Here is a 27,025-nt window from a genome sequence, read left to right as displayed (position 1 = left end):
AAAGCGTGTACGAATACCCCAAATAAAATTAAAAAACAGAAGCTTGCGGAGTGCCTGTGATAGCTCCCCTTTCTCTGATCAAAGGGTGTATTCTGAGTAGTGGGCCGCGTAGGCAGCCATCCAGTCAGCGACCTCATTTGATAGCCCGCATGTTTGGAAAAGAAAAAAGCAAAGGGTGCACGCTTCCCTCGGGGTTTGACCATTGGCCCGGTCGACCCACCACCATTGTGACTTCCAGCCAGGCACGGTCTCACTTGAGTCCCCATGAACCCAAAGTCCATCACTTGAGCTGGTGGGACCCTCTTCCACATACGTGGACACGAAGGGTGGTGGGAAGAGGACAAACACGCAAGCAGTCGGAGCAACCTCAATGTGGGCCCACCCCTCGCCCTAAAGGCTGGACCACTCGACACGATGAGACGCCTTGAGGTCCAAGAAGGACTCAAATTTTAGCCTGCTTTGCCGAGGATGAGCTTTAACATCAAGCTTGCTAAGAACATGATTGGATAATTTAACCTTTATGTAATCTCTCTAGCCTTTTAATTATAAGAATCCATATATGTGCGTGTTTAGTACCATATCGATTATTCGCTAAGTAGATTTTGGATACAGGACTAAGAATTCCAAAAAATACTTTCTCGTTAGGTTTTTTAGGTGAAGTCCTGAGTTGTTACCAATGGTATTAGAGCGAATTCAGCTCATAGCCTATGTGAAATAAGAGACACTGCAACATGCATTCGTAGAGGTCGACTACGGGCCGATCGTAATACTTGTGATTAGATTTAAATGTAACAGTCCTTAAGTTTTTGGTGAATAATTCAGCTTTTCCAATTTTTTATGAGGATAATTAGATTTTAAGCTAGTCTAACACGTTTAATGGGTGTTAGGTAGATCATCTTTTGACTCTGACACTCTTAATTGGTGATTAAAAACTTAACACCAAAATTTAATATAAAAATTGTTAAATACATGGTGACACAAAAATCTCACATGCAAAAGTTATAGGGCTATTGTGTAGCTCCTTCACTAGAGCTTTCTCTAACAGATAGGTGCAATTTCATTTTATGAAATTTGCGTATTAATTTAGCATTAATAGCGTGAAAATAATAAAATATTGATGTAAATTGTGCCTGCTTGAACTCCCTTGTCCCTTAGAAGGAGATTCTATGTCCAAGTTTTGCAAATTATTAGTTTAGTATTTCATATAAATAATTCTCTCAACATATCTATGAAATTATCAGATATTTCTTTCATTATTATTCCCTGCAGAATATATATAGAACCATGAATAAAAATTCCAAACTTGTCTACTTTATCTAGCTACAATTAAAGGATTTCAGCTTAACAGTTTGGTGATTATTACTAGAGTTTGTGGCACAAGATGCATGTAATATCTGTGGAAGATAATGTATTCAACAAGCTTAGTCATCCCTGAAGAAAAGAAAAGGAGAGGAAAGAAAAAAGTTTATGGCAAGATTTTATAATCATAAGTAAATAATGTTACCCCAATAGAATTCACCTGCATATTATATGCAACAGAAGGGCATAAGTTTATGGCAAGATTTTATAACTTTTAAGTAAATTATAAGCATGAAGTCATTGGTCCCATGACTTTTAGGCAGGCCTCTATGTTTATAGTGGCGAAAAAAGACAATTAAAAAGCACTTTGCACAGTAGAGAAAAAGAATGATAGAAAAAAAAAAAAAAAAAAAAGATGATGGATTGGGCACTCATGAACTTGGCCCCATCCTGGAATTAATTAATTCATCAACTTTTTTTTATAAGAAAAAAGCCACTGGATGGGGAGAAGGGGATCAAATCTTTTTCCGCGTGTTAGAACTATCAACAGTAGAGCCTGCTCACGCAAGGGCCATGCGGATCCTAACTTTCTTTTTTTTTTTTAGTTCTTTGAGTGGTATGGAGGGATATCAATCTGACTAACAGACGCCAACCTATGCTTTCAAATCATTTCATGCTGTTCTCAGAAGATTGCAAAGCTCTTTTAATATTTTAATGAAATGCTAAATTATTTGGGAATGAATTATTTGTGCTCCCCACCTTCATTCATGATCTGAAGCATTTAATGGTTTTGCTTCTAGCTCCTTGCATGGTTCCCACCTCTAACTCATCCTAGTCCTGTTGTACTTTATATTTGGCCCTCATTAAGAACACATTTGCCAAGCTTTTAATAACCTAACATTTGAGTGGAATATTGCCTCACATTGAGTAGGACTGTCAGTGTGCATGGAGAGAAACAAAGCTACCCTCATCGCCAGCATTGGCATGGAACAGACTCGGATTCATTGCCTTGCAATCTGAACTCTACTGATGGACACCATGAGAGATCCACCAGTCCTTGTAAACTGCATCAGCTTTCAGTGTGATTCATCTAACTATTGGTTTCTAGACCTTTCATGGTGTCTATCTTTTACTGGTTAATTAAACAATTAGCCCTAAAAACTTGAGTGGATAGAAAAAGAGTAAACACTTCTATTTGCACATGGAAAAATTATAATGGCTAAAATGAGTCAAAATAACGAGCATACTAACTAGAATGAGTCGAGAAACCATGTTGATTAATTAAGTGACTCTGAAGATTTTGGCTGATAGGAAAATAATTAATAATATATTTTGAGTTTTACAAATAGGTGATTGGAGTTTGATGCAAGCTTAACAACTTACCGTTCATATTATAGAAATAGTAGTGTGGCCAAGAAATTTTTCAGAAAAGAAAAATCAAGAAAAAAAAACTAAAGGCATGTTTGGCTATTTCTATGAGATCGGGCTAAAAATTCTATAGGATTCATGAATTGAGCCATCCATTTAAGTATCATCCTATCTCAACCAAACTCTACTTAGCATAAATCCTGTAGTAAGAAGAAAAAAAAAAGAGCTTCTGCAGCCCAAAGTCTAGGATCTAGCCGAATTTGGACATGTTCTTAGAAAATGAAAGCTAGATGGGCCATCAGGCTTGACTCCTATAAAGTTTTCAGTCTAATCCTATAGAAATATCCAAACAGGAGGTAAAATGAATATTGCAATACCTATAAAAACCACAGCGGGATAGTCAGACAAAAGTTAGGGGTCATTGCAGCACGAATACTCAAAGAGTTTTTGTTCATCAGGATTTATTTGGATTCACATCTAACCTGTACTTGGTGATATATTTTAAACCAAATTGGGAAGGAAGAAAATGGATCATTAAAAAGATATCAGAACAAGATGGAACGAGGAAGAAGCTTGCAGGCCAAAAGCCAATGCAAATATCCTGCAATTTCATCAGAAAAACAAAAGAAAAAAATTATCCAATCTCTTGGTATTTCAGATGGTAATTTGTTTTTTCTCTCTTGGATTGGAGTTCATCTATCAACTCAACTCAGTCTAGCGAGCTTAAAAGAGGAGCAAGGTGCCAGCTGCTGGGCCAAGTCCGAGCTGGTTATCACATGTCACATTTAAACAAAACGCAACCAAGTAATGATAAGCTTTTGACTGTTTAAGTGTTAGCTTAGCTCTTAGCAAGAAAAAGCAACTCAAGAATGACGTTTTTCCTTACGATTGCCTGCTTGCAAGAATCCATCCACACAGAAAGGTGTTAGCTTGGGCCCAACCCCATGATTAGGGCTGGAGTTGGTATGACATGCATGGACCACCCTGAACCTCTAAATGTTGTCCGTTGCCACAAGGCGGCTTAGAACCCCTCCAAGATAACCAAGAAATTAAATCACCAAGTCGCCATGCTTAGAGACCAATTATGTCACCCCCCGCCTCTGCGAGGCACGTGAGGCACCTAGTGCCCACGTGGGGGCCACATGAGGGGGGAACACGGGGCTCCCCTGCCAGATATTGTCCGATTCTGGGGCTTCATGCAAGCGTCCTTCACCCCTCTCCGGTTTTGTTTTCCACCCAAAATGCGTCTGCAGGATTTGGAGACACCCGTCTCATATGTCCAGGCTCTGGAACGAGTCTTTCCGATGTGGGACTATTGGGCCTCACACCCTTCCCACCATCGGACAAGAGCCGTCCTCGGCTCTGATACCAAATGTCACGCCCCCGCTTCTGCGGAGCACGTGAGGCACCCAGTGCCCACGTGGGGGCCACATGAGGGGGGACCGCGGGGCTCCCCTGCCAGATATTATTCGGTTCCGGGGCTTCACGCAAGCGTCCTTCACCCCCTCCCTGGTTTTGTTTTCCACCCAAAATACGTCTGCAGGATTTGGAGACACCCGCCTCATATGCCCAGGCTCTGGAACGAGTCTTTCCGATGTGGGACTATTGGGCCTCACACCCCGAGGACGGCTCTTGTCCGATGGTGGAAAGGGTGTGAGGCCCAATAGTCCCACATCGGAAAGACTCGTTCCAGAGCCTGGGCATATGAGGCGGGTGTCTCCAAATCCTGCAGACGCGTTTTGGGTGGAAAACAAAACCAGGGAGGGATGAAGGACGCTTGCGTGAAGCCCCAGAACCGGACAATATCTGGCAGGGGAGCCCCGTGTTCCCCCCTCATGTGGCCCCCACGTGGGCACTAGGTGCCTCACGTGCCTCGCAGAGGCGGGGGCGTGACAAATTAAGACCCTATACGAGAACTCTAAATTAAACATGACACCATATAATTATGCTGAAGTTTCTAACACCATGGTACAATGAATCAGAATCAAGGCTGGAGATGAGCTGACAACCACCTAACTCTGTGGGCTGGATGCCGGCCCTCGATTCGACGGCTTAACCGAAGGAAGAAAAGCTTAGAGAGGCATCATTGTGTTCATTGTGTCTGCAAGCTATGATTGACTCTCAGCTAAAACCATTGCAAGGATATCCCGTCACCAAGTCAATTCCATTTATTCTTGCTTCTGCCAAGCCTTTGGTTATGGATAGACTTCACTTGTTCATTGGGTCCAGGATAGGAGGCCCACATGCTATTGTTAAAAGAATTGATCGACTTGAATGATAGCTTTAGAGACTCGCCACCGAGTCAACTCAAGAGTTGGTTGAATCAGCTTGATGTATTGGGATTTAATTCAGCTCAATGGTTCACTTGGTATGTTCACTTGGTAACTCAATCAATCTTTTAATGCAAGCACGGTTCTTCTACTATTTTTTGAAAGTAATGATCTGATTATATTTTTATACTAACTGATATTGTATAATTAATCAATTAGTTTGATAAATCCTTTGGAATACCAATGTGAAAACTAGACCATGTCTGAGGGGGAACGTTTTGAATTTGTAGGGTTTGCACTCAAAGTTCTTGCAATTGAGGCTATAGCCTAATAGCTGGCTGGCCTCCTCACAAAAAGGATATTGAAATAGATGCACATGACTCGATTGCAATCGGAAATGGGTCGGTTGGGGCAGTTAGCATGGCAAATGTTAGCATGGCTCTACATGGCTCAAAGTGGTTTGACCCCTTCTAATTTTGCTTAGCAGAAGCTCATGTCAATCTTCTATAACCATATGACTAGTATTTTTGTGCCTCTACCATATAATCAATACTCCATAAGAGATAGCATGTTAGGGAAGCTCCGGCAAATCTCTTTTTTAAGTGTTTGCATGACAGCATATATCGTACATGTTGTACTTTGTATCGTATAACCAACCTATGACCTCATATAACACTTAGATTACAGAAAACTTAAAAGGAAATTGAGTATCCTTCCAAACCAAGATATTTATGTGCATCACCTGCCCAGCAATCATTAATCAAGAGGCGTGAAAGCCTACTCGTACTAAATTGAGCACTGCTCATTGCTTAGCAGGACGGGTACAAGACTTATAACCTTTCGGAATAGTTGGAATATGTCTGACCCCGCACGTACTTGAGTAGTCCTCGTGATAGCCTATTGAGATCTATCATGGCCATTAGAATGGTAGATAGCCCAAATGGCTTCTTAGGTATAAATCATGAATCATTTGGGTGGTTTCCTCAGAACAACCTCTTAGTTATTACATCTTTTTGTTTGTTTATATTGTATTTATGAGATATCTGATATATGAGATTGACACCTAATGCCTGACCACCAAGAACCAAAAGACCCAATAAGGCCCAGCAAAGCCACCAAGGCCATCACATGATTGTGGCCGGGTTTTTTAGCCCATAAGGTAGATAAAAATAGGACTTGAGGCAACCATAGAATTTCCCATCCTATCAAACAGAAAGGTGGTCCACTGTAGAGGGTGAATGAAGGGCTAAATGACATGTCAGTGGCCTAATGCAACATTGTGCACCATCAATTGAGCTCGAGATGAGGACGTAATGTATCAATGAACAACCTAACTAGCAAGTGATTTGCCAATAATTCTATCACTCAAACCAGCTCAATGACCATTAGATGTAGATTGATGACATGCAAAAAGAGATTCAATAGGCTACTAAAAACACTACACTTAGCCAGGCATTATATCAAGTCATCATTTGGTAGAACGGTATGCTATCACTGGAGCGGCACCCTTGAAAGGAACGTCTAGTGCATAAGGTTTCTGTCACTACAAGGCCTGGAAAGGGTCAAACATGCACCGCCTTACCTTGTAGGGAGGTCATTTAAATGTTTCGAACCCCTAACACTCAAGTCATAACGCACCAAGGCCTACCTTCGGCAACCTAATTGCAAAGGATTAGAGCTTTTTTTATGAACAAACTAAGGTGGAGCAACCTAATGGCAATGCTACAGCTAGACCAGCTTCTCGGGACCAACTTTCATAGCCTAACCAAGTGGGAAACTATAATAAATTAAGGTTCCATCATGTCATCTAGGTGATGCACATTTGATGAATCAAAGTAGGGATAAAGTATGACTCACATCTAGTTCAGGCCCGCTAGACATATATGTTTGAGACGTAGATCCAATCCGTAAGTTGATGGGCTTGGTTGACCTGCAACTTATCATGGGCCGGGCTCAGTTCATTTGGAAAGATGAAACCTGGATCATTGGGTTATTTCTCGGGTTAGCCGCCCTAGGTTGGGTTCAGTTTGGAAAGAACCAGACCATTATTCTATAAAACCTTCATCCTTACCAGACTCGATGATTTAGTATTGTAACAGGGTCAACTATACAGCAGGCCATTAGATTTTTTTTTTGTTGTTTTAGAGAAAAAAATTGTAGGGTTTCTTAATGTTCTTGGTTCGGGTTTGGTTTTTTATTGTCAAGGTGTAGTTTTGTGAGTGATTTGGGCATGGATATATAATATTTGTCAAGCTAGCATCATGCAATTGAAATCACTTCTTGTTTACGATAGGATTATTTTGTTATTTAGAAAGAGCAAGTGATAATTAGGTGAGAAGAAAATTATAAAATATATTATCAAAGGGAGAAAAGGACATAAAGAAGGGGAACAAATTGAAAAATCTAGAAGAAAGTAAAGAAACATTTGGCAATGAATAATGATATATTTTTAATACAAGTGTGCTTAACCAAATCTTCTCCTCTTGTACCTTATGTTTAAGCCTCCAAGGCAAACTACCAAACCCAAAACCATACTAAATATGACAGTCAACATGTACACTTAGTATGGCATTGCATCAGATTCCCATGACCATCACTATTCAAGCTTCGTTTAAAGAATGCTTGTCCCATAATTTATGTAATTATTAATATAGACTTGCTGTGGAAGTAAATCGGAAATAATTGTCATGCGTGGGTATAGAGGAGTTGAATTGATTGTTGAACTAACAAGGCAATACCCTCGGTTGGATCAGTAGGGTCTTCTATTACTAATCATATTTCAAAATATATATTAGATGATGTAATCCTCATGCAATGCAAGCTACATGTTCATTGTTTGAGTTATTTTTAACAGATAAACCAAGGGACTGAGTTCATGGGAGGTACATGCATGGTTGTTATGTCCTCAATTTCAGAATAACAGATTGGAGTGCCATTTAATTTTGATCCTGATCGATGCATGTCCATTCTTGATCAACTCAACATTTTAGTTTTACAAAAAATATGAGATGCACTCTGCTAGTATCTCACTTAACCTGTAATAAAAATCTCTACTTCGTCTACGAAATGGGAAAAAAAAATGTTCAATGTAGGCAATAGACCACTCTAGTATTACCATTTTTTAATTCTTTGTATTCTCCTTTTAGACAAATGTCAAGAGTCAACACTTTTCTAACATTTCTGAACCCTTCCAATCCTTAAGAAAGTGGAACCTATCTTGGTCATTTGATAGAACACTTCTATCAGTAGGGACATTTGAACCTTCTGAACCTTTTTTTGGTTCATAAAAGTTCGAAATCTTTGCATTATTTTGTACTCATGTAAACCCACATGCAACTCAGATGATATGGCATTTGTCTACAAATCAATGTGATATTACATATAGAAGGGTCGCATCAAACAAGATGTCTATATTATTTGAAGTCCCCACTAAATGGAGTGATTGCATTGTTTCGTTTCATCTGTTCCCCTTTTTTCCTTTATAGTGGCCCTGTCTATCTTATCCTATCATAGGATCCCTCATACTATATGGCATCCACCAATTTGATATCAGAATATCTTTTAATATTTTTCCTACTAAATTGCAGTTGTTAGTATATAAATATTTTTATTTTTCATCTTCATTGGATTGCATGAAGAGTTTGAGAAGGTAGTGCTTTTACATCCTCTTCAACCCCTCATTTCCTACATGACCATTTCTCTCTCTCTTAGGACCCATTTGGTTTGCAAAAAGAATTTTTTCTCGTCGAAATTTTTTTTTGGAAAGCTAATTTCTAGAAATATGATATTTGATAAAATAGTTTTGATATGTTTGATTGACCATACGAAGTAGTATATTTCAGATGGCTTATGTTTAGTTGGATATCTATTTTTCTGAAAAAGTTGTGTGAAATATCTGTTATACTTTTAATAAAGAAAAATACCTTATTTATAAATTTGGATGGCTTGAGAGTGGTGGAAAAGACCTTATCTATTACTATTACATATTCCCTTCAACCCCTCATTCGCTGCATGACCATTTCCCTTTCTCTTAATCCTTCCTCTATTTGCGAATTTCCCATTATCAAGCTGTCAATAAAATGATCATGACGATCAACCGTTCCACGCTTTATTTTTACTCTTATCAATCACAATTATCATTAGATTAAAAAAACCATAACGATGCATTAAATAATTATTCTTTATTTAAATGTCTCGATCAATAACCATGCATTGCATTGCTTCCCTGTTTAATGGGTTGTTAGTCATCCAATAATATGCTCTTGAATTAATGATCATCAAACATTTGATCGATATATGAGATCCCATTAATTGACACACATTTTTTTATACAGGATCACAGCAATTCACCTCTTGCACCTTTAAATTCTACAGGATAGCCACTCACATGCATCACAAGTGTTAAATTCTACCATCACTAATCAGAATCATGCTTTACAGTCCAAGATGCTCTTCCTTCTTTTTGAAAAGATACCAACCTAAGTTTCCTATATCCCTATTACTTGATTAGCTTTACCATAATGCACCTGTTGAAATAAATTATCTGTTCATCCCCTAGACAATCCTCTAGTAAACTACCAATAATTTGGCCTTTAAAGCCATTTATCTATTCCTAACCTCTTCCAAGGAACCCAAGTATGCAAGCAGCCTCTTTAGTACAAAAGGTTCAAAGCTGTTAAAATTTTGTCCAGCTAAAGTCACAAAGATCCAAACTTCCACTGCTTTGTCCATCCCCCTTTCCAGAGACTGTCTTTCACAGTTTCACCATGGTAAAACTCAAGCAATACCATGAGCTCGAAGGTTCCTTTGTCCCCACCTTGAGCCCCATTCTTCCCCTCCTCAGACTTCATAACTTACCTTGGTGAAAGCATCCACATCTCTATCAGTCTTTTGCTGAGCAAACTTTAGTGGGCCATCCAATCAACGACTGCCACGGCAGCACAAGTGCACAGCTAAAAGCTAAAGCTAATAAGTACGGAAATTTAGAACCCGACACCCCCTCCTCTACTTTCTTTTCTTTGTTCCTTAGCCATCTAAAATATCAGACTCAATCATGTGGAACCATGTCCTTCCTTCCCCATTCATGGTCTCCTGTTGAATTTTTCCTCTACATCTATCTCAACCCCTCAACTTCCCTTGCATAGCTCTCCGATTCAATAGTTTTCTATGTTTATGATATCCTAATTTGTGGCTGCACAATGTTTTTAGTCCTTATTTTTTATATAAAAACAAAAAATTGTGCTTTGGATGCCATATGTCTTGTAGTCCTGCATGAAAGGGCTGTATTTTGTCTAGATAGGTCTTGTACAAGCCTTGTCAAGCTTGTATAATGGATTTTGTATATTTTAAGTGATGATTCATTGAGAGGGGATGGAGGATTTGGCTGATCTCTCCCAGTCCATTATTAGAGAAGACAAATGCATGAGAAATATCTGCCGTAGAAGAATCCCAAGACTGTAGTTTTCTTGTGGAATAATCAAAACAAACTAATCATCTCTCTTTTAATAGCTAAGCTAAGCATCTGAAACTGCAGTTTAGTTTTGCTTGAGAAAACAGAGGTTATTCTTCTCAAGTTTGAATTTGAGATCTCTCCCTTGGAAAGGAACATACCAACCAGCTAAGCTAACAGTTTTCGATCCTGCAACCTTAGTTTCATAAACTTGCGTTTGATCTCCTTTTCGATGAAATTATACAAGAAAATTAACAGTGTCTGTAAAAATAATTGAAATTGAATCCAAAATATAAGCAGATAACTTTATGCACAAACAAAAGTTTACAAGACAACACAACATGACAGTGGACATCCAATATTGCATAATACCAAAATGATTCTATAAATGTATCCTAATTATACACGAAGTCGAAATTCTAATAGCTTCTTTTGGCACATCAATTGCAGCATCCATTCCCTTGATCTTTGCAGAAATTCTAGTATAATATTTTGCATCAAATCTCTATTTCTATGCCTCATACTGGCTTATATCCACCTAACTGAAACTTAAACCATTTCGATCATGAGCAATTGTTCCCACATTTGCAACATCCAATGGATCCCTACTGCCGATTTCTAAATCAACTCCTACATAACCTGTCCTCTAAAATTGAGAAGAGGGATTAGTAGCTGACTTCATAAATTCCAAAGGACACTAGGTTGGTACATAGAGTCAATATGGGGAGACAAAGTAATGCTACTATTCTTGTCACAAGAAAACTAACCTTTATCTAAGGTGTTTAATCTCATAAATAAACAAGTCCACCCTGGAATTCTCGCTTTCTTCGGACCACCAAAGCAGTCCTCTTAATGCTAACCCAGATGTTAGGTGAGAGGACAAAAATCCATTTAAGATTCGGCTGCGAAGTGTGGAGGGAATTGTTTGGACTTTTACTTGGATCTTATGCAACGTATTCTTCACGGCCCCAAACACCTGCCTTGTCTCTCACCATGCGGTGACTCTAAGCAGAGGGAGGAGAAGTAATCTGCCATCGAAGCAATACCTTCCGATGATTCTAGCTTCTACTCTTGTGTCGGCAGATGAGTAAAACTTTGTCCGGGTAAACCGGTGAGCATACTCTCGCAGCGAGTGAAGACCAAAATTAAATGTAGCTCTGGCTTCCATTGAATTGTTTTTGAGACATGGAATATTTTAATATCGCCCATGCCATTGGATCTTGGACCATCGGATTAATGAGCTCTTGCTTTTAGGCCCTTCCTTCCAGGAATAAAAAAATTCAATAAAAAAATTTTACAAAAGATAGTGATCTATAAGTAGATCTGATAAACTATTCAATAAGCTGAACAATCTTATAAGTGATTTGAAGAATCTCTATATCTTCAATGTGCAACTATATAAATTTTGTCTCGAAAGAGATATTAATATAAACTTAAGAAATTTCAGAAACTTATAATTTAGATAAACTATAGTACTATATAAACAAAAGTATATGTGCATGAGCCATAAGCAAGTTTGTATAGACTTTCCGAGCTTGCCAACATCTAATTGGATGAATGTAAGTTATGGAGATATTGAGAATGTTTGAGAAGAAAAGTTTATGGGCCCATGTGATATATTTGTTATTATAATGATTTAATGGTACAGTTGGCATTAAAGCATGGATGCATGAGCTGTAATTATGGTCTTGCATGCATAAAGTTTTGTTGAACAATTTATTAAAAATTTATGTTGTTATGATGCATTACTGTCTAATAAGCTCCTTTTATGCACCTATGCTATCAAAGAGGACAAGAATTATAAAAGACTAAACAACCAAATTAAATGTGACTGAGTTGGCCCGGCAAGTAAAGGAGGAATTAAAAAACTGCATGCCGAGCTGGCTGGTTTCGTGTGTGGTTCGACAATATTTGACCCATTGGGAAGTCCAGTTGACCACCCATCAATGACTAATTATTAGATCAAACCAGTCTGAAGTCTGTTATAGATCTCAAACAGGTGATCATCCCTTAATGCATGCATGATTAAGTGCAATCAGAATAGCAACATCATGTTGTTGCCTCTCATGAGCAACATAAAAGTTGTATAAATACTGTATATATAATCTAGTTTCAAATAAAATTAGATATAATTCAAACTTATTATTTGGGCATGATAGTCTCTAATCTTTCTCTGAAAAAAATTACTGTCTCTGAGTCAAAAATGTGTGGCAGGAGCACTTTTGGTAAAGGCATCTCCTGAGGGGCATCTGGTTCTGCCATGACCATAACTCTGCCACCACAACAAACCAGCTGATGACCTCATCTCAGTTATTACCTACCTTCCTTAAAAATCTAAAGCTTATATTGCTGACAGCTTGCTTGGAGCTGGGACTACATTTAAATCCAAAATGACATGGTTATTCCCTTCTTTCACTTCCTCCTATGGCACCAAAAGCTCAGAGAAAGCTGAAAAATTAACCCAGTGCCATCTTTCCATAAGAAGCACCATTTGGTCATCTTGGAAGATTCCATGGGTGATGACTGCATTGCATCACTTTCCATCTAATGGAGGTTAGTAGATGGTATGCTTTAGTTCTCTTTGTAGATTACTCAATGGTAGCCCTTAACAGAACCACCTGCTCCTCTACTGTGACAATGTCCTTATCATAACCACTGGCTGTTTCTCACCTAATGGTCGCACTTCAAGCTTTTTTTATATGTGGGCATGGGAATTGTTAGCAGTCCTTCCACTGAATTTGATTATTAATCAACCTCCTTTTTTTTTGAGGTGGGTCATCTTCACTTTCAGAGATTTGGTTTCCATATACTATTTCTATTAGAATTAGAATTATTTTTTTCCCTCACTCTAAGCTAAAATTCCCCCATCGCTATCAGAAGTGTCTTCTACCTTGCCCTGCCCATTGTTCTCTCCCTTATCTCCCAGAAAGATTTGTGCAGTTAAAGGGGCTCTCTATATGAGTTGCAGGTGCTTATTTCCCAGATTCACATAAAGGCCTGGCCTTTGGACTTCTTAGGTGAGGCTTCTTCTCCCTTCCTCTTTAGTTCCAGTATGGATTCATGGGCATTTTCCATCTCCTGGATTCTCTTGGATTATAGGTTTGTCTATATTGGTCATGTTTCTTCTTCTTGGTGGGTTATGTTATTACTTCTACCTAACGTTTTATGAGAATCTGAACTAAATGGTTGTTGTTATTGGTTTAGTGTTTGTATTCCTTTAGCTCATGGGTAACAGTTTCTGATTGGATACTCAGGTTTTTGGAAAGTTAGGCATGCAGAGGACCGAGAAACCGGACACTTCAATGGGAGGAGATATTATGGAATACCCAGGAATTAATTGCCACTCATGTTCTTCCACCCGGGAGCAGCGTTTCCACAGGTAAGCTATTTTGATCGACATGCTCAAATAAACTGCCAAGTTTTTTTTTCATTATAAAGATATAGATTTTACAAGTTAATGAGCATACGTTTTGAGTAATTAATAGAGATAAATTGTGATTCAGTTTCATGAAAAATAATTATGTGGTGGGTCATGATAAATCGCTTTCTTGACTGAATTATGTGTCAAATGGATAATTCCGTGACAGAAAAGTTTGCTCTCTCTTATTATTGGTGAGGAAACTCTGCATTGAATCCATGTCAATTTAACCCTATTTTAATCTTCATAATCAGTTAACCATCCCTGGATATTCATATGCAAACAGAAGTCATTATCATCTGTTAGATCCTGATGGAAACTGATAAGTAAATCCAGCTTTTCTACTAAAATAGCAGGTATTTCTGGAGGTATGTTGAGATATTGCCATCATGCTCAAGGCCTGGCCAGCCCTGATGGTGTTGTCAACTGTTTTCATGGCAGATTTTCTCAATAAAAAGAGGAATTTTGTGGCAATAGGATCTACGAAGCATGTTAGCCATTTGTTGTTTTGTCAACCTGTCTCTGCTTACATATGTTGCCTTTGATTGTTGTTTTCCTTTCTTCTGAAGCAGACGTAAGCTTAAAAGTAGCATGCAGTAAAACTTTGGATATGCCATGCTTTGAGTGATCTTGAATTATTTATGCTTACGAGCTTTTAAAGCAAAGGTGGAAAGCTCCACCTGTTTACACCAACAAGTACAGGAAATCTACTGGAGTTGTTTGCCAAAAGTGAATTAAGCAAAACACCACACATGAGAATGGAAAGATGTTTGTAGGGTATATTACTTCTATTGAAAGTAAAATGCACCTTTCATTTTCTTCTATAATGTATATACATGCTTATGAGCTTGTCGATCTCCACCAGTCATGTCTTAACTAACACAAGCCCTTGAATTGCTTGTCAACCCATTAATTAGTATGACTTTTGTCATCTTCTCTCTTTGGGAAAGATACTTGGCGAGTTCTTGTTTATCAACTACACATTCTTTTTTCTCCCTTCTGCATAAACAGTCTTTCCTTTGATTGACATATCTCCCAAATTATGAATCATGAAAGCGATTATGTGACCTATCTTTTGTGCATTAAGTTCATGTAATTTTACTATTCTAACATGCTTCCATCTATTATTTCGGTTCAGTTATAGCTTGCTTTTATATTAAACATAAATGACAAAATTTATTCCATATCTTTTCACCTCTCTCAAATTGTAAAAGAGATAGTAAAAGTTGGTAACTCCTGTAAATATGCAAATTAATAGCAATTTTTCCAAGAATCTATATGGCTAAGTTGCTCTGAAAGCACTCCAATTCTTTAAGTTTCCTCCAATAAAATCAAAGTTTCTTAAAAAAAAAGAAGTAAATTAAATCTCAAACCAAGGTGCTGTCATAGATTCTCTTTTCTGGTATTGTTGATAGCAATATTGATATGGCCTTGTTCCTTATTTTGACATTATTGCACATTCAATTTCAGTGTATCAGGAGTGTATGAAGACATATTAAACATCTCACCTCAGCTATCCTACCACAATCCTGTAAGCGTCCAACTCTGATCTTCATTGAATTATATCTTATACCTCCACTGCGAATGAATATTGTGGTTCAAGAACTAGAATGCTGAAACAATCATTTTGTGATATACATAAGCTTCCTTTTTCCCTTTTGTTTTGATATTCAAAAGGAAAACTTAAATCAAGCCTTGCTTGTGTGTGCATTTAAGGAGGTCTCCTTATCAGAAAAATTAGAAAATGATAAAAGAGCATAGAACAAAAGAGTGAAGCCCCTGTATGAAGCAGCAAACCAGGTAAGCCACTGCTTGCATGTGCATCTAAGAGGTCTCCTTATTAGAAAACGAGAAAATGATAAAAGAACATATAAATTGAAGCCCCCTATGAAGTAGCAAACTACAGAAGGAATTCTCCGAGGAAGAGCAACTCATTAGTTTAACTATTCAAGCAAGAAATAAATATCTCCTCCATATACTTTTTCTGTGGAAACATATTTCTAAAATTTCTTCTATTCATCTAATCCCGCTCCATTGGAACTTTGCTCCTTCCTTTTCTTGCCCATGATTAGTGGAAACACAATTTATACCAAGTCCAATAAAAGTTTTTTCCAAAGGAAGATATTGCTGAGTTTCAATCAGAATATGAGCCAAGAGTTATAGTGAAGAACAAAGAAGTAGCATGTAGACAACTGATTCATCCGATGTGATAGAGGAAGCTGTTCTTATCAAAACAATTTCCATGTACAATTCTTAGTGGTAAGACCTTGCTCGGTATGACTATCCATGTAAAGCCTTGGACAGGGCAGAAGTTACACCCAGAACTTCTTATTTCCATAAAAGGAAAACGATGACTTCTCAATTGGACATAACAGAGTGATAGCATAAAATGCTAAAGTATTGTTTCTTATAAAATTACAAAGCCTTGGCTTAACTAGTTCAGGTATTATTGGTGAGTTGATCGCTGCCAACTTGGCTCTTTTTTACATCATTTCTATGTGCTTCATGCTTTTTTTAAGCAATGAAGTCATCGTTTAATTTGGTTCTACTTCAAAACTACAAGAGATGGAGATTGATAAATTTCTTCTGTCATCTCAAAAAAAAAAAAAAAAAAAAATCTGCTCTTTAAGGCCTTTCAAGAAGAATTCCTTCAATACTGATAATTATAATGTACTCTGCTAAATTGGTCCTAGTTACTAGTTAAAGTCAGTGACTGGTTTTTCAGGGCATGTCAACTAGAATATCTCTAGGATTACAATTTTAATTTATTAAATGTTAAATTTGCAAGAAATCAGAGAAAACTCATGTTAACAAGCTTTATTTCTTGGTATGATTATACTACCAGTAAGATAACTGAAGAGACATCAAACCATTTATCTTCAAACAACTGCACTAATATCTGATGTTGATTAACTTCAAAAGAGTTCCTTTCTTAACTTCAAAAGATTTATTTTTTTATTCTCAGTAAATAAATATCTGTTTCTAAAGCTTTTCTAGCTGATTATATTCTATAGTGTACAGACGTCCAGTCAAGCATATATAAGATAATGTTTTCCTCCGCAATAAGAAGTGAATAGGAGACTTTTCTATTCACTTATCTGCTCTGTTAGAAAATTGCAGTCATTGGAAGTTCAAGAAGGACGTGTTGTGTAAATGTCATGTTATCTTGGATAAGTGTTTGTGAATCTCATCTTTCCTTATTAAAATATCACCATGCAGACTATTGACATAGAGAGAAGATTACATGACCGAAATTCTATGAGCTTTCAAGAGAGGACATCAGGGTATACCTCGAGAACGTCTATTGCTTCAACTGAAACTACAGCTTCCGAGGTTGCTGCTGAGACTTATTTCAGATTCAAGGATACATGAATTTTTTGTTGGATCCAAAATTTAGTTTAACAGTCAGTATGCACATGCCTGTTACTAATAACTTGTATTTAAATGTTTCGACAATCTGAAGTAGATTTCTTTCTTTGTTAGAGTAGCTTAAGTGAATATTTTATTCAGAGAATAACTTAAGTGAATATAGAACAAACAAAATTAGTGCAGTTGCTTGATTTTGCAATCTTAAGCTATGAACTGTAACTGCATGGTTTTACACAAGAACATGTTAAAAAAGACCAATGCTAATAAACTTCTTTTAACAAAAAAAAAAAACACTAGTGAGTTACAGCTACATTCTTAAATCTATCAGAGTTCAGAGTTCCTTCTTTCAGTCTGATACTCTGTGTTGCACAGTCTTGCATCTGAAATAAGGAAAATACTAAAGATCATCCACCATAGCACCGCTCAGTTCACCAGTTCAACATGGAAATCAGCGATTGGCTGAGTGGTAGGCAGGCCCACTGACCCCACCGAACCATACTTGTACTGCATCAATTCCCGACTGCCGTGTCAGCCCAGTAAACTGATGGGTGACAGATAGCAGCACCAAGATACTGTAATTACCTTGCTGTTTTCGGTCAACAGGGTCAAGTACATAAGATGAGTGTTGGAGTTGAGAATGCTAGGGGAAATGTATGACAAAAAATAGGAAGGATCAGTTAGATATGTTTGCATTCAGGAAACACAATGATTAATCGATGGAGGGTAACATCACAGAGAGTTGACGCATCAAAGGGTTAGGAAAAATGAAGGTGTTCTTCCCATTTATTTTGGAGCCGGGTGTGCGAGTTTGTGAGAAATAAGATTGCGACTATTGTGGCTAGATAATAACATTATCTAATTATAATATTGTTTATTCAAAGCATGACTTCCCTTGTTTTTCCATCCATATGCCCTGTAACTCTTGACAGTATAAATTACTGCTACACATATACTTATTGACTGTAATTTTGCAAATGACTGACCTTTCTATGTGTTTCATGCAGTCTGTTGTAGAATTAGTAAAGGAGATCTCCGCTCTTGAGTTGGAAGTTATACATTTGGAACGGTACCTTCTCTCACTATATCGGACTGCTTTTGACCAATATCTACCTAGCTCCTCTACTGCTGCAGGCCCTGCCTCTAGGTCTCCTGTGGAATGTCATGCAGGACGTCTAAGACATGATTCTACAATTCAGATATCACATGATCAGGCAACTCATTCCATTAGTCCTGATCCTGTAGTTGACAAATCATGTCATTCTCAAAGCCTTGAGAGAGTTGAGGAGAGTGCCTCGAATTGCAGGCATGCTGAACATTCTCCTGCACATGATTTGGCATTTAGTTCAGATCTCAAGAATGTAAGCCCATATATAAAGTTCTTTATTTGCAACATGCATAACTGTTTTATCCTTTCATTCATCATTTATAGTTAAGCATTGTGAGAAATGGTGTTCTGCTTTCTCTTTACTATTGAATAAAGCATGGTTTTTATTATCTTATAATTAATTTTGATGCTCTCATGAGCTTTCTGGAAAGTTCCAAATTTGGACAATTAAAACTAATATCGGCGGAACCGATACTGAATACTGTACCGGTTGCCTGGCGATGCGAGTTGGTACGGGCCCATGCCTTGCATACCGTACCGGGCCCGTACCGACGTAGTAGAGGTGGCGGGGGAGGGAGAAAGAGAGAGAAGGGGGAGAGAAGGAAGGAGGATGGCAGAGGACCGGTGGAGGCTAGCAGAGGGCCGTCAAAGGCTGGGGACGCAGGCAGGAGGCGGAGGAAACCTCTGCGGCTGAAAAACAGGGTGGGTCCCTTGTTTCGTTCCTATTTTCAGGCCACGGAGCCCGGAGGAGCATCTTCCACGCAGCTCGCTAGCCTCCGCCAGCCAACCTCCACCTCCCTCTCTTTTTCTTCCTCTCCCTCTCTCTCCGCTCGCTCTCTCTTTTTCTCTCTTTCCTCCTTCCCCTTCGGCAATAAATTTCGTTTTCATTACCGGAACCGTACCGATCAGCCGCCGAGACAGCTCGGAACGGCTGAAACCGCCGATTCAGGACGATTCTGCCGACTCTGGTTAAAACAGTTCACTTCCTACCCTCAGAGTTACGAACAAACTGCTTATGGCTTTATATAATTACTCAATTTATTCAAAACTTTACCAATATTTTGGGCTTTGGTATGTATTATCCTGCTTACCATAATTTGTAAAAAAATATTTTTTTCTGTCATCCTGCATATTATGAACCTAAGTTCCTGGATTTTCATGATGAAGGCAACACCTCCTCTTCCATTAAATACAATTTTGATTTTGTCAACGGTTAGCATGATTCAATATAATTTGTAGTAATTCCTCTGTGCTCATAAACTTCATTTAAGTGTCATTTTCTCCCCTGTTCTGAATTTAGTATTAGTGGCATTGTTACAAATGATGTTCTGATTTTTATTGTTACAAGAAGTATAACTTTACCAAAAGGTTATCATCTGATTCATGCTGCATATATGCCGAGTTTTTGCAGGATATACCAAAATCTGTTTCTGGACATCGAAGTCTGGCAGATCATCTTGGTGCCTCCATCACAGACCATGTGCCTGAGATTTCTTGTAGACTTTCTGAAGATATTATCCGATGCATTTCTGCTATTTACTGCAAACTTGCAAATCCTCCAGCTCAGCATGTTGAGCAGATGGCTTCACCAACTCCATCTGCGTCCTCTTCTAGCACATTTTCTCCACAGGATCCTTGTGATAATTGGAGTCCTCAGTGCCACTATGAAGCTACAGCAAGTCCCTCTCAATCTGAATCACTTGAAGTTAAGAGCTTTCAGTACAGTGGTGTGGTAGAAATTCCACAGATACATATTGATGGTGACAGATTTGGTTACGCCTCGCAGATGCTCAACATTTTCAGGTAATCAATCACCTCGAGGATCACCAATATATTCAAAAGCCTTAGGATAAGAAGATGCATGGCTTACTGCAAGTTCCTTAATTTCTTTGATAATTGTGTTTGTCATAGCTCCCTTATTCGACATCTAGAGAAGATTGACCCAAGAAAGTTGGAGCATGACGAGCAACTTGCTTTCTGGATCAACATTCACAATGCCTTGGTGATGCATGTATGTTCACACTAGGGTTCATCTTGAGATTAGATGTTAGCTGCACATACTTTTTTCTCGAGACATAAGCAATGAATCTCGTATGTTATACCATAGGCTTATTTTATCGTGTTCTATGCGATTTCCCAGGCATTTTTAGCTTATGGACTGCATGAGAATCACATGAAGAGTACGTATTCAATCCTAAAAGTAAGTATTATGGTATACCAAGTCGTAACTTAACCGAACATATGATCTTTTTCTAAGTAATGTTGATTTCCATTGACAGGCAGCGTATAATGTAGGTGGGCATTCAATAAATGCTTATGTTATTCGATCTTCAATTCTTGGATGCCGAACTCACCGTCCAGCATTGGTATGTCTCTCATCTTCGCATCACCTTTACGTTCAATTTAGATTAGTGCCCAAAAAATTATCTACTATATAGGTCTCCAAAATTAAATTTAATAGATATATCTGTTGGTTTGTTTATGTAATCGCCGGATGCATCAATAATTGCCAAGCTTTTCAGTTGACTAGATTAGGAGTCATCCAAACAAATTCTTTATAAAATAAATATGGAGTCAAGAGGTCTCTATTCTGAAAATTTCAGACAGACACATCCCATTTTCTTATTAATTCACAGGCTATGTCCGGCAACATTATTTTTTTGTTTGAAACTTGGATGAGGTGGTGAGGGTGATGGATCAGTGGTATCAACACCCAGTGACTTTACCAAGCTAGTTGGCTCCCTCAGGTCTGGCATGATTTAGTGGTCACTACTTGAGTTAAAATAATAATAATAATAATGTCCAGGTCAGTTCTCATTGCCTAACATCTAAGTCATTCCTATTTCCGTTCTGTTACTTTTAAATGGTCGCCATGTTTTTGACCATCACTAAAAAAATACAGAGAACGTAGCTCAATGTATTAAATCTTGGCTCAATTCCTTCCAAGTCTGAAAGGAATTTGACAGGTCCTTGTGCCCAGAGTTGTTGTAGTCACCAAGTAAAAGAGAACTATTTGATTAAGAGCCAGAAATACAAGATTCACAGGCACATTAACACATGCTCTAGTGCTTCTGAATTGTACTTAAAAACTCTTTCAGAAAATGTTCTGTCTCGCGAATGTAGGCTCTGCATTCTCGACCACATAAAAGCAAAGTGTTTATGCTCACTTTTGTTTCTTAACATACATATGCAGTGGCTGCACTCACTATTCTCACCAGCAGTAAAGTTCATGAATGGTAATGGCAGGCATCCATATGCTCTTGATCGTCCTGAGCCACTTGCATATTTTGCCCTCTGTTCAGGAGCATGCTCTGATCCTCCTGTATGAGTTTGAGCCTAACTTCATATTATTATTTCTCTGCATTCAACCATTTATGAAGCTAAAAGATTGTTCTCTCAAGCTTTCTTTGAGCTGGATCTGAACATAACGCTGTATCAACTCTTTTAGGTTCGACTCTACACTGCCAAAGGTATCTATCAGGAGCTTGAGCTTGCAAAAACCGAGTTCATTCAAGTTAATGTCTCAGTCCGAAAGGAAAAGAATATTGTTCTGCCAAAAATTTTATACTACTATGCAAAAGATGCTTATCTAGAATTATCTGGCCTCGTGGAGATGGTTTGCAGCTGCATGCCAGATGCCCAGCGAAAAGCCGCCATCAGAGAATGCCTTAAAAGAAAGCTTGATAAGTGTGTTGAATGGTCGCCGTGCAAATCAGCTTTCAAATACCTTGTGCATAGAGATTTAGCTGAACAATAGAAAACCATCTCTTCTTACTTAGGGTTTCAAATATCCAAATATTGCATCGTGTGATCCTCCAACAGCAAAGCTATTCATTTGTGTATTCTTGTTTATAAAGCCATGGTAGGAGTGTGTCCATGCAGCAGAAATTTTAGGTCTTCACCAGCATTTTATGGATAACCATCATTAGTGAAATTCAGTAAAGAAGTGGGTGCTCAGGACCAAAAAAGGAGCTGGTGGTTCCATTATGTCATTCTTGAGTGCTAGTAACAATAAAGCAATTGATATTTGTGTTGCCAATTATTTCCCTAGAAGACATAGAATGATGAGTGACTTGAGTTAATTAAAAGTGTAGTTGACTGGTGGGGTGTTTGGGAGTATGGCCTTCAACAATTTAAGCTTACCATGTCAAAAAAGGATGGTCCAATGGACGAGACACCTGCCCATTGCAGAGTTTGAGGAAGATCACATGTATACAACCTTACCCTCATATTTGGAGAGGATGTTTTGACCTCCAAGGTACAATGGATTAACCTTATCATTGCACAAAAGCTTACCCTCAAGCTGACCATGTTACTAATCAGTTAATTCGAAAATTAGGATAAGGGCAGGGCTCAAACCTGACAGCTCAGTTTACCATGTTAAATAATCATGCTGATTTAAACAATTGTACTAGTTATTTCAAAATTGTTATAATATTATAAGAGTGAACTTTTTGCCTTTTTTTTTTGTAAAATAACTAGACAGAAGGAAAAGGTGGGACATGAACTGAGTAATTGATACTATCTGTAATGTCCGGGCTCAGAACCTACTAGGCCCAATAAGAAATGGGCCCAGTTAAGGGTTGGGCCCAAATTTCACTGTGGGCAGTGCTGTATAAGGATTGAAAAAAAAAAAAAAGGAAAAGAAAAAGAAAAAGAAAAAGAAAGAAAAAGAGAAACAAAAAAGAAAAGAAAAGAAAAAGAAAAAGAAAAGAAAAGAAAGAAAATGAGAAGAGAAAAGAAAAGAGTGGGTTAACGGGCCGGAATCGGGTTCGGATCCGAAACACGTTAAGCCCAAATTAAATTGGGTCCGAATCCAATTAAGCTGAGTTGGTCTCAGCATACCTAATTAATTGTAAATCAGGCCCAATTCAAGCCCAATTTAACTGACAGAAAGTCGAATTGACCTTGGGCTAATCCTGACTCAGACCCAAATGAGCCACGTTGACCAAATCAGAGGACCCAATTGGCTAGAAAAGGTTGGACCCAATTATAAACGAGGCCCAATCCTTTAATTAAAAACCCAATCAACCCAGGTGGACCCAATCTGGTTTTAAATCGAATCCCAAAGGCTTCAAATTGGACTTGGGCTAAATCCTTGGATAGGACCCAAGCAAGTAAGTTCATAGTATGATGAACTAAGAAATTTTATAATAAATGAAGGGGGAATAATGTAATCCCTATGATGTTGTTTTAGGTGATTGAGGATTAGTCACCTGGACTTGAGCAATTTGGAAAGCGAATTGAGGTAAGTAATCTATTTTAATCTTATTATGGATCATGTGAGTACTATGTTTATTAAGATTTTAAAGTGTTATTCGTGTATATATTTCATGAATGGGTGTATTATAAAATGTAAGTAATCTATCTTAACCTTATCGTAGATCCTGTATTATGTTTTATAAGATGAACCAGTGTTTTTCATACAATTTGAATTGTATACATGATTGGTGAGAAAGGTAAGTAATCTACCCTAATCTTTATGGATCATACATGAAATTTAACATGTTATGCATGTACTGTAGGCTAAGAATGATATGTGTATCTGACATGCTCTAGTTATACAAGATATGATGATATATGTTTTATATTCCGTTATGCCTACAAAATACTGGGATTACGTTACATGCTAAGATATGAGTTATGAAATATGAATATGAGTGGTACATGTCAGTCACATGATTCATAGTTGTGCACATATTATGTTTTCATAGCTCTTGTGATACATGCAAAATGAATGGAGTTCCATGTTATGATTTTTCTTAGCATGAGTGTAAAGAGTAATAATGATTTGCTCTAGCTGCATATTGCTTGTAAGGGGGTATCTAAGAACTACTAATGCTACGGGCCGAATGCAACTGAGCCGGCCTTGCCAGTGGCCGATAATGACTGAGCCAGCCCCGCCAGTGGCCGACTAATAACTGAGCAGGCCCCGCCAGTGACCATTAATGAATTCGCCGTAGCATCTATGAGGTACTACCTATACTGAGCATTATTTATGAACTCTTAAGAGCTACTGACCCAATGTAACTGAGCCGGCCTTGCCAGTGGCCGAGAATGACTGAGCCAGCCCCGCCAGTGGCCGCCTAATAACTGAGCCGGTCCCGCCAGTGGCCAAGAATGACTTCGCAGTAGCATTTAAGAGCATGACCACGGTATGCCGGGGGCACGGTTTCATGTGCATGTTTTATGAAAATTTTGTGATTTACAATACTGCTTTGTTTAAATTGCATACTTTATGAAAATGATATTTGAAGCATGATCATGAGGCTCGTTTCAGAGATTGGGTATATGAGGCGGGTGCTTCCAAATCCTGCAGATGTGTTTTTGGGGAGAAGCAAAATCGGTGAGGGGTGAAGGACGCTTGCGTGAAGCCCCGGAACCGGCCAACATCTGGCAGGGGAGCCCCGTGTTTCCCCCTCATGTGGGCCCGATAGTCACGTGCCCTGCGCAGGCGGGCCGTGACATTTATGAACGTGCCTGACCAAAGCATACATTGTTTTACAACGGGTTTTTGAATATATCGTTATGAAATGTTGTATTTTGCTATAACCGATATCTCCTTTAAATTGCATACATATTATGCCATGAAGATGATTAGTTAAATATGCATGTCAGCTTCTCAAACCCTGCATAAACATGGTTGCCGTTATGTTCGATCCGGTAAGATTATGTATGATTACTTACTGAGCCGTGTAGCTCATATCCGTTCATTTACTTTTTCTTTCAGATCCTCACCACTGATAGCTGCCAGAGACACGTTAATTTGGTATCAGGGCTTCTGGGGTATAGCAAGTATACTTTTGTGTACATAAACTATGTAGAAGCTCTGTATTTGGGTACTGACCAGCATGTTGTACTAAGAATGCTTTCATATGAAAAGATTCGGTTGGTTTGACTACCCTATTACCCAGGTATGAGGCTGCGTGCTATTGCGGGTAGTAGTCGGCAATAGCACGGCCGTGTCACGGATCCGGATCCGGGGCGTGACATTTCGTGGTATCAGAGCAATAGGTTAACCATGAGTAAAAAAAAAAAAAAAAAAGAGAGAGAATGATGATGACATGGGGTCATTAGGAAATGCGAGTGGAATCAGCAATAGAATTGATACGGGAACATGCCCAATAGCACATGATGTTGCAGGAGTTTGTATTTAGTGATCATGCTTGTAAGATTTGAAATAAATTATTTTATCTATAATAGAGGGGCAATTATTAAATGCTTTCATTTATCACTAAGAAGCAAGTCTAAATTGTTTTATGAGGAAGGTGAAAAAATTATGGATGATAATTCCACATATCATCGTCTAGTGGAAAGAGTATAATAGAAGAAGATTTTTTTAAATAGAGATCTTACAACAAAAAAAGAAGTTTTGGCTAAGTAACATACGATCTAGATGGAGGAAAGATTTGAAGTGCAAATACAGATGAGGAATTAAATAGTTCTGTTTGTAGGCAAATAGTATGTTGATCAAAAGTTATTTATGAATTCAAAGGAATTTGATCAGAATGCGCAGCGAAAACATAGTGATCGGAATTATTTATCTAAGTTGGCCAGTAGTATTATTCTTTTGATTCGGAAAGTTTTGATCTGTTTTCTTGTATAGTAAGATTTTTTTTGGATAAATAAAAGGAGAATGTTCTGATTTCTGGATAGCACTGTGCTATCCTAGATTCTCCAGTTTTATGTCATGCTAAGAAACTTCTTAGCATCTTTTGACATGAATTAATAGATCATCGATTTTGATCTTGGATCTAGAATATGTTGGTATGAACCTTCTCCCTCCTAAATTTGAAGCTTGAATTTTTTTTTATTAATATCCATCCTTTATTCGATTGAAAGAAATTAAGGTTGTCAATTGACTTTGATGAATATCTATCAAGGGTGGATTGAAGTTGTTTATGATCTAATCTTGTGATAGATCGGGTAATCGAGAGCAGTTGATACTTTGACAAAGAAACTTGATCTTCTTATTCAGAATTAAGATGTTGATTCTATGAATAATCTGGAGAGAGAGCTGTATAATCTTCACCCGTGAGTTTTTCTATTATTGGTAACTCCCGGGAGAATCTTGGCATCTTAAATTTAGTATTAACGGATTGATGGTGCCTTGGTTGGGCTTAGACCTGAAATGTTCCCTACTCCTAGCTATGACATCTTTGATCTACCTATCTAAAAGGGGTTTGAAGTTTTGCTAGGATAAAAGTTGATCATAAAATTGTAGGCAAGGTTAAGAGAAGAAAGAAGATTATAGATTATGAAAAGTATGTGATGCTAATGCTCTCACCCATTTCTATTAACCCGATTACGACCGTTGTGTGGACTTAATCGAGAGCAATTAATTTCTTGGGCCAAGAATCATAGCATTTAAAATCTAAGGTAGGAAGATTAGTCCTCTTTTGAAAGAGATCAAAAGAACTCCTATATCATAAATAGAAGGGATCAAGTTTTGAGGTGCCATGAATTTGCCAAAATCTTATCAGCAAGCATTTTAAGAGAGACTAACTGAGATCTCGAGGATGACTCAATGGTTGACTACTTTTGAAAACCAGAACCTAAGGTATGTTTAATTTCGAGGACGAAATTTATTTTAAGGGGGGTAGGATGTAATGTCCGGGCCCAGAACCTACTAGGCCCAATAAGAAATGGGCCCAGTTAAGGGTTGGGCCCAAATTTCACTGTGGGCAGTGCTGTATAAGGATTGAAAAAAAAAAAGGAAAAGAAAAAGAAAAAGAAAAAGAAAGAAA

General features: G+C 38.1%; 1 protein-coding gene across 16 annotated transcripts; it reads left to right on the top strand.

Annotated features, from left to right (window-relative positions):
• Positions 1 to 12,680: 12,680 nt before the first annotated feature.
• On the top strand, positions 12,681 to 22,317 carry LOC103713877 (uncharacterized). Of its 16 annotated transcripts, XM_039131406.3 has the most exons (12): positions 12,997 to 13,156; positions 13,264 to 13,403; positions 13,641 to 13,765; positions 15,275 to 15,335; positions 17,024 to 17,137; positions 18,178 to 18,531; positions 19,690 to 20,081; positions 20,190 to 20,289; positions 20,419 to 20,478; positions 20,558 to 20,644; positions 21,472 to 21,600; positions 21,727 to 22,317. In XM_039131406.3, the coding sequence occupies exons 3-12, from the start codon at positions 13,659 to 13,661 to the stop codon at positions 22,033 to 22,035; spliced, it is 1,713 nt and encodes a 570-aa protein (XP_038987334.3). In that variant the 5' UTR covers positions 12,997 to 13,156; positions 13,264 to 13,403; positions 13,641 to 13,658; the 3' UTR covers positions 22,036 to 22,317. The 16 variants fall into 16 exon arrangements, with proteins under 16 accessions (XP_038987331.3, XP_038987339.3, XP_008799148.4 ...); XM_039131403.3 differs by lacking the exons at positions 12,997 to 13,156; positions 13,264 to 13,403 and adding an exon at positions 12,681 to 12,939; XM_088714445.2 differs by lacking the exon at positions 21,472 to 21,600 and having other exon boundaries at positions 12,899 to 13,156.
• Positions 22,318 to 27,025: the final 4,708 nt, after the last annotated feature.

Source organism: Phoenix dactylifera, chromosome 18, assembly GCF_051530095.1.
Source record: "Phoenix dactylifera cultivar Ajwa chromosome 18, Ajwa_hap1_PhDact_Kaust_v1.1, whole genome shotgun sequence".
NCBI lineage: Eukaryota > Viridiplantae > Streptophyta > Magnoliopsida > Arecales > Arecaceae > Phoenix > Phoenix dactylifera.
This window is presented reverse-complemented; position numbering and strand designations above follow the sequence as displayed.

Coding starts and splice junctions, on each gene's coding strand:
- LOC103713877 (XM_039131403.3), top strand. Junction 17,138..18,177: donor CTGAAACTACAGCTTCCGAG/GTTGCTGCTGAG, acceptor TGTTTCATGCAG/TCTGTTGTAGAATTAGTAAA. Junction 20,082..20,189: donor CAGATGCTCAACATTTTCAG/GTAATCAATCAC, acceptor TGTTTGTCATAG/CTCCCTTATTCGACATCTAG.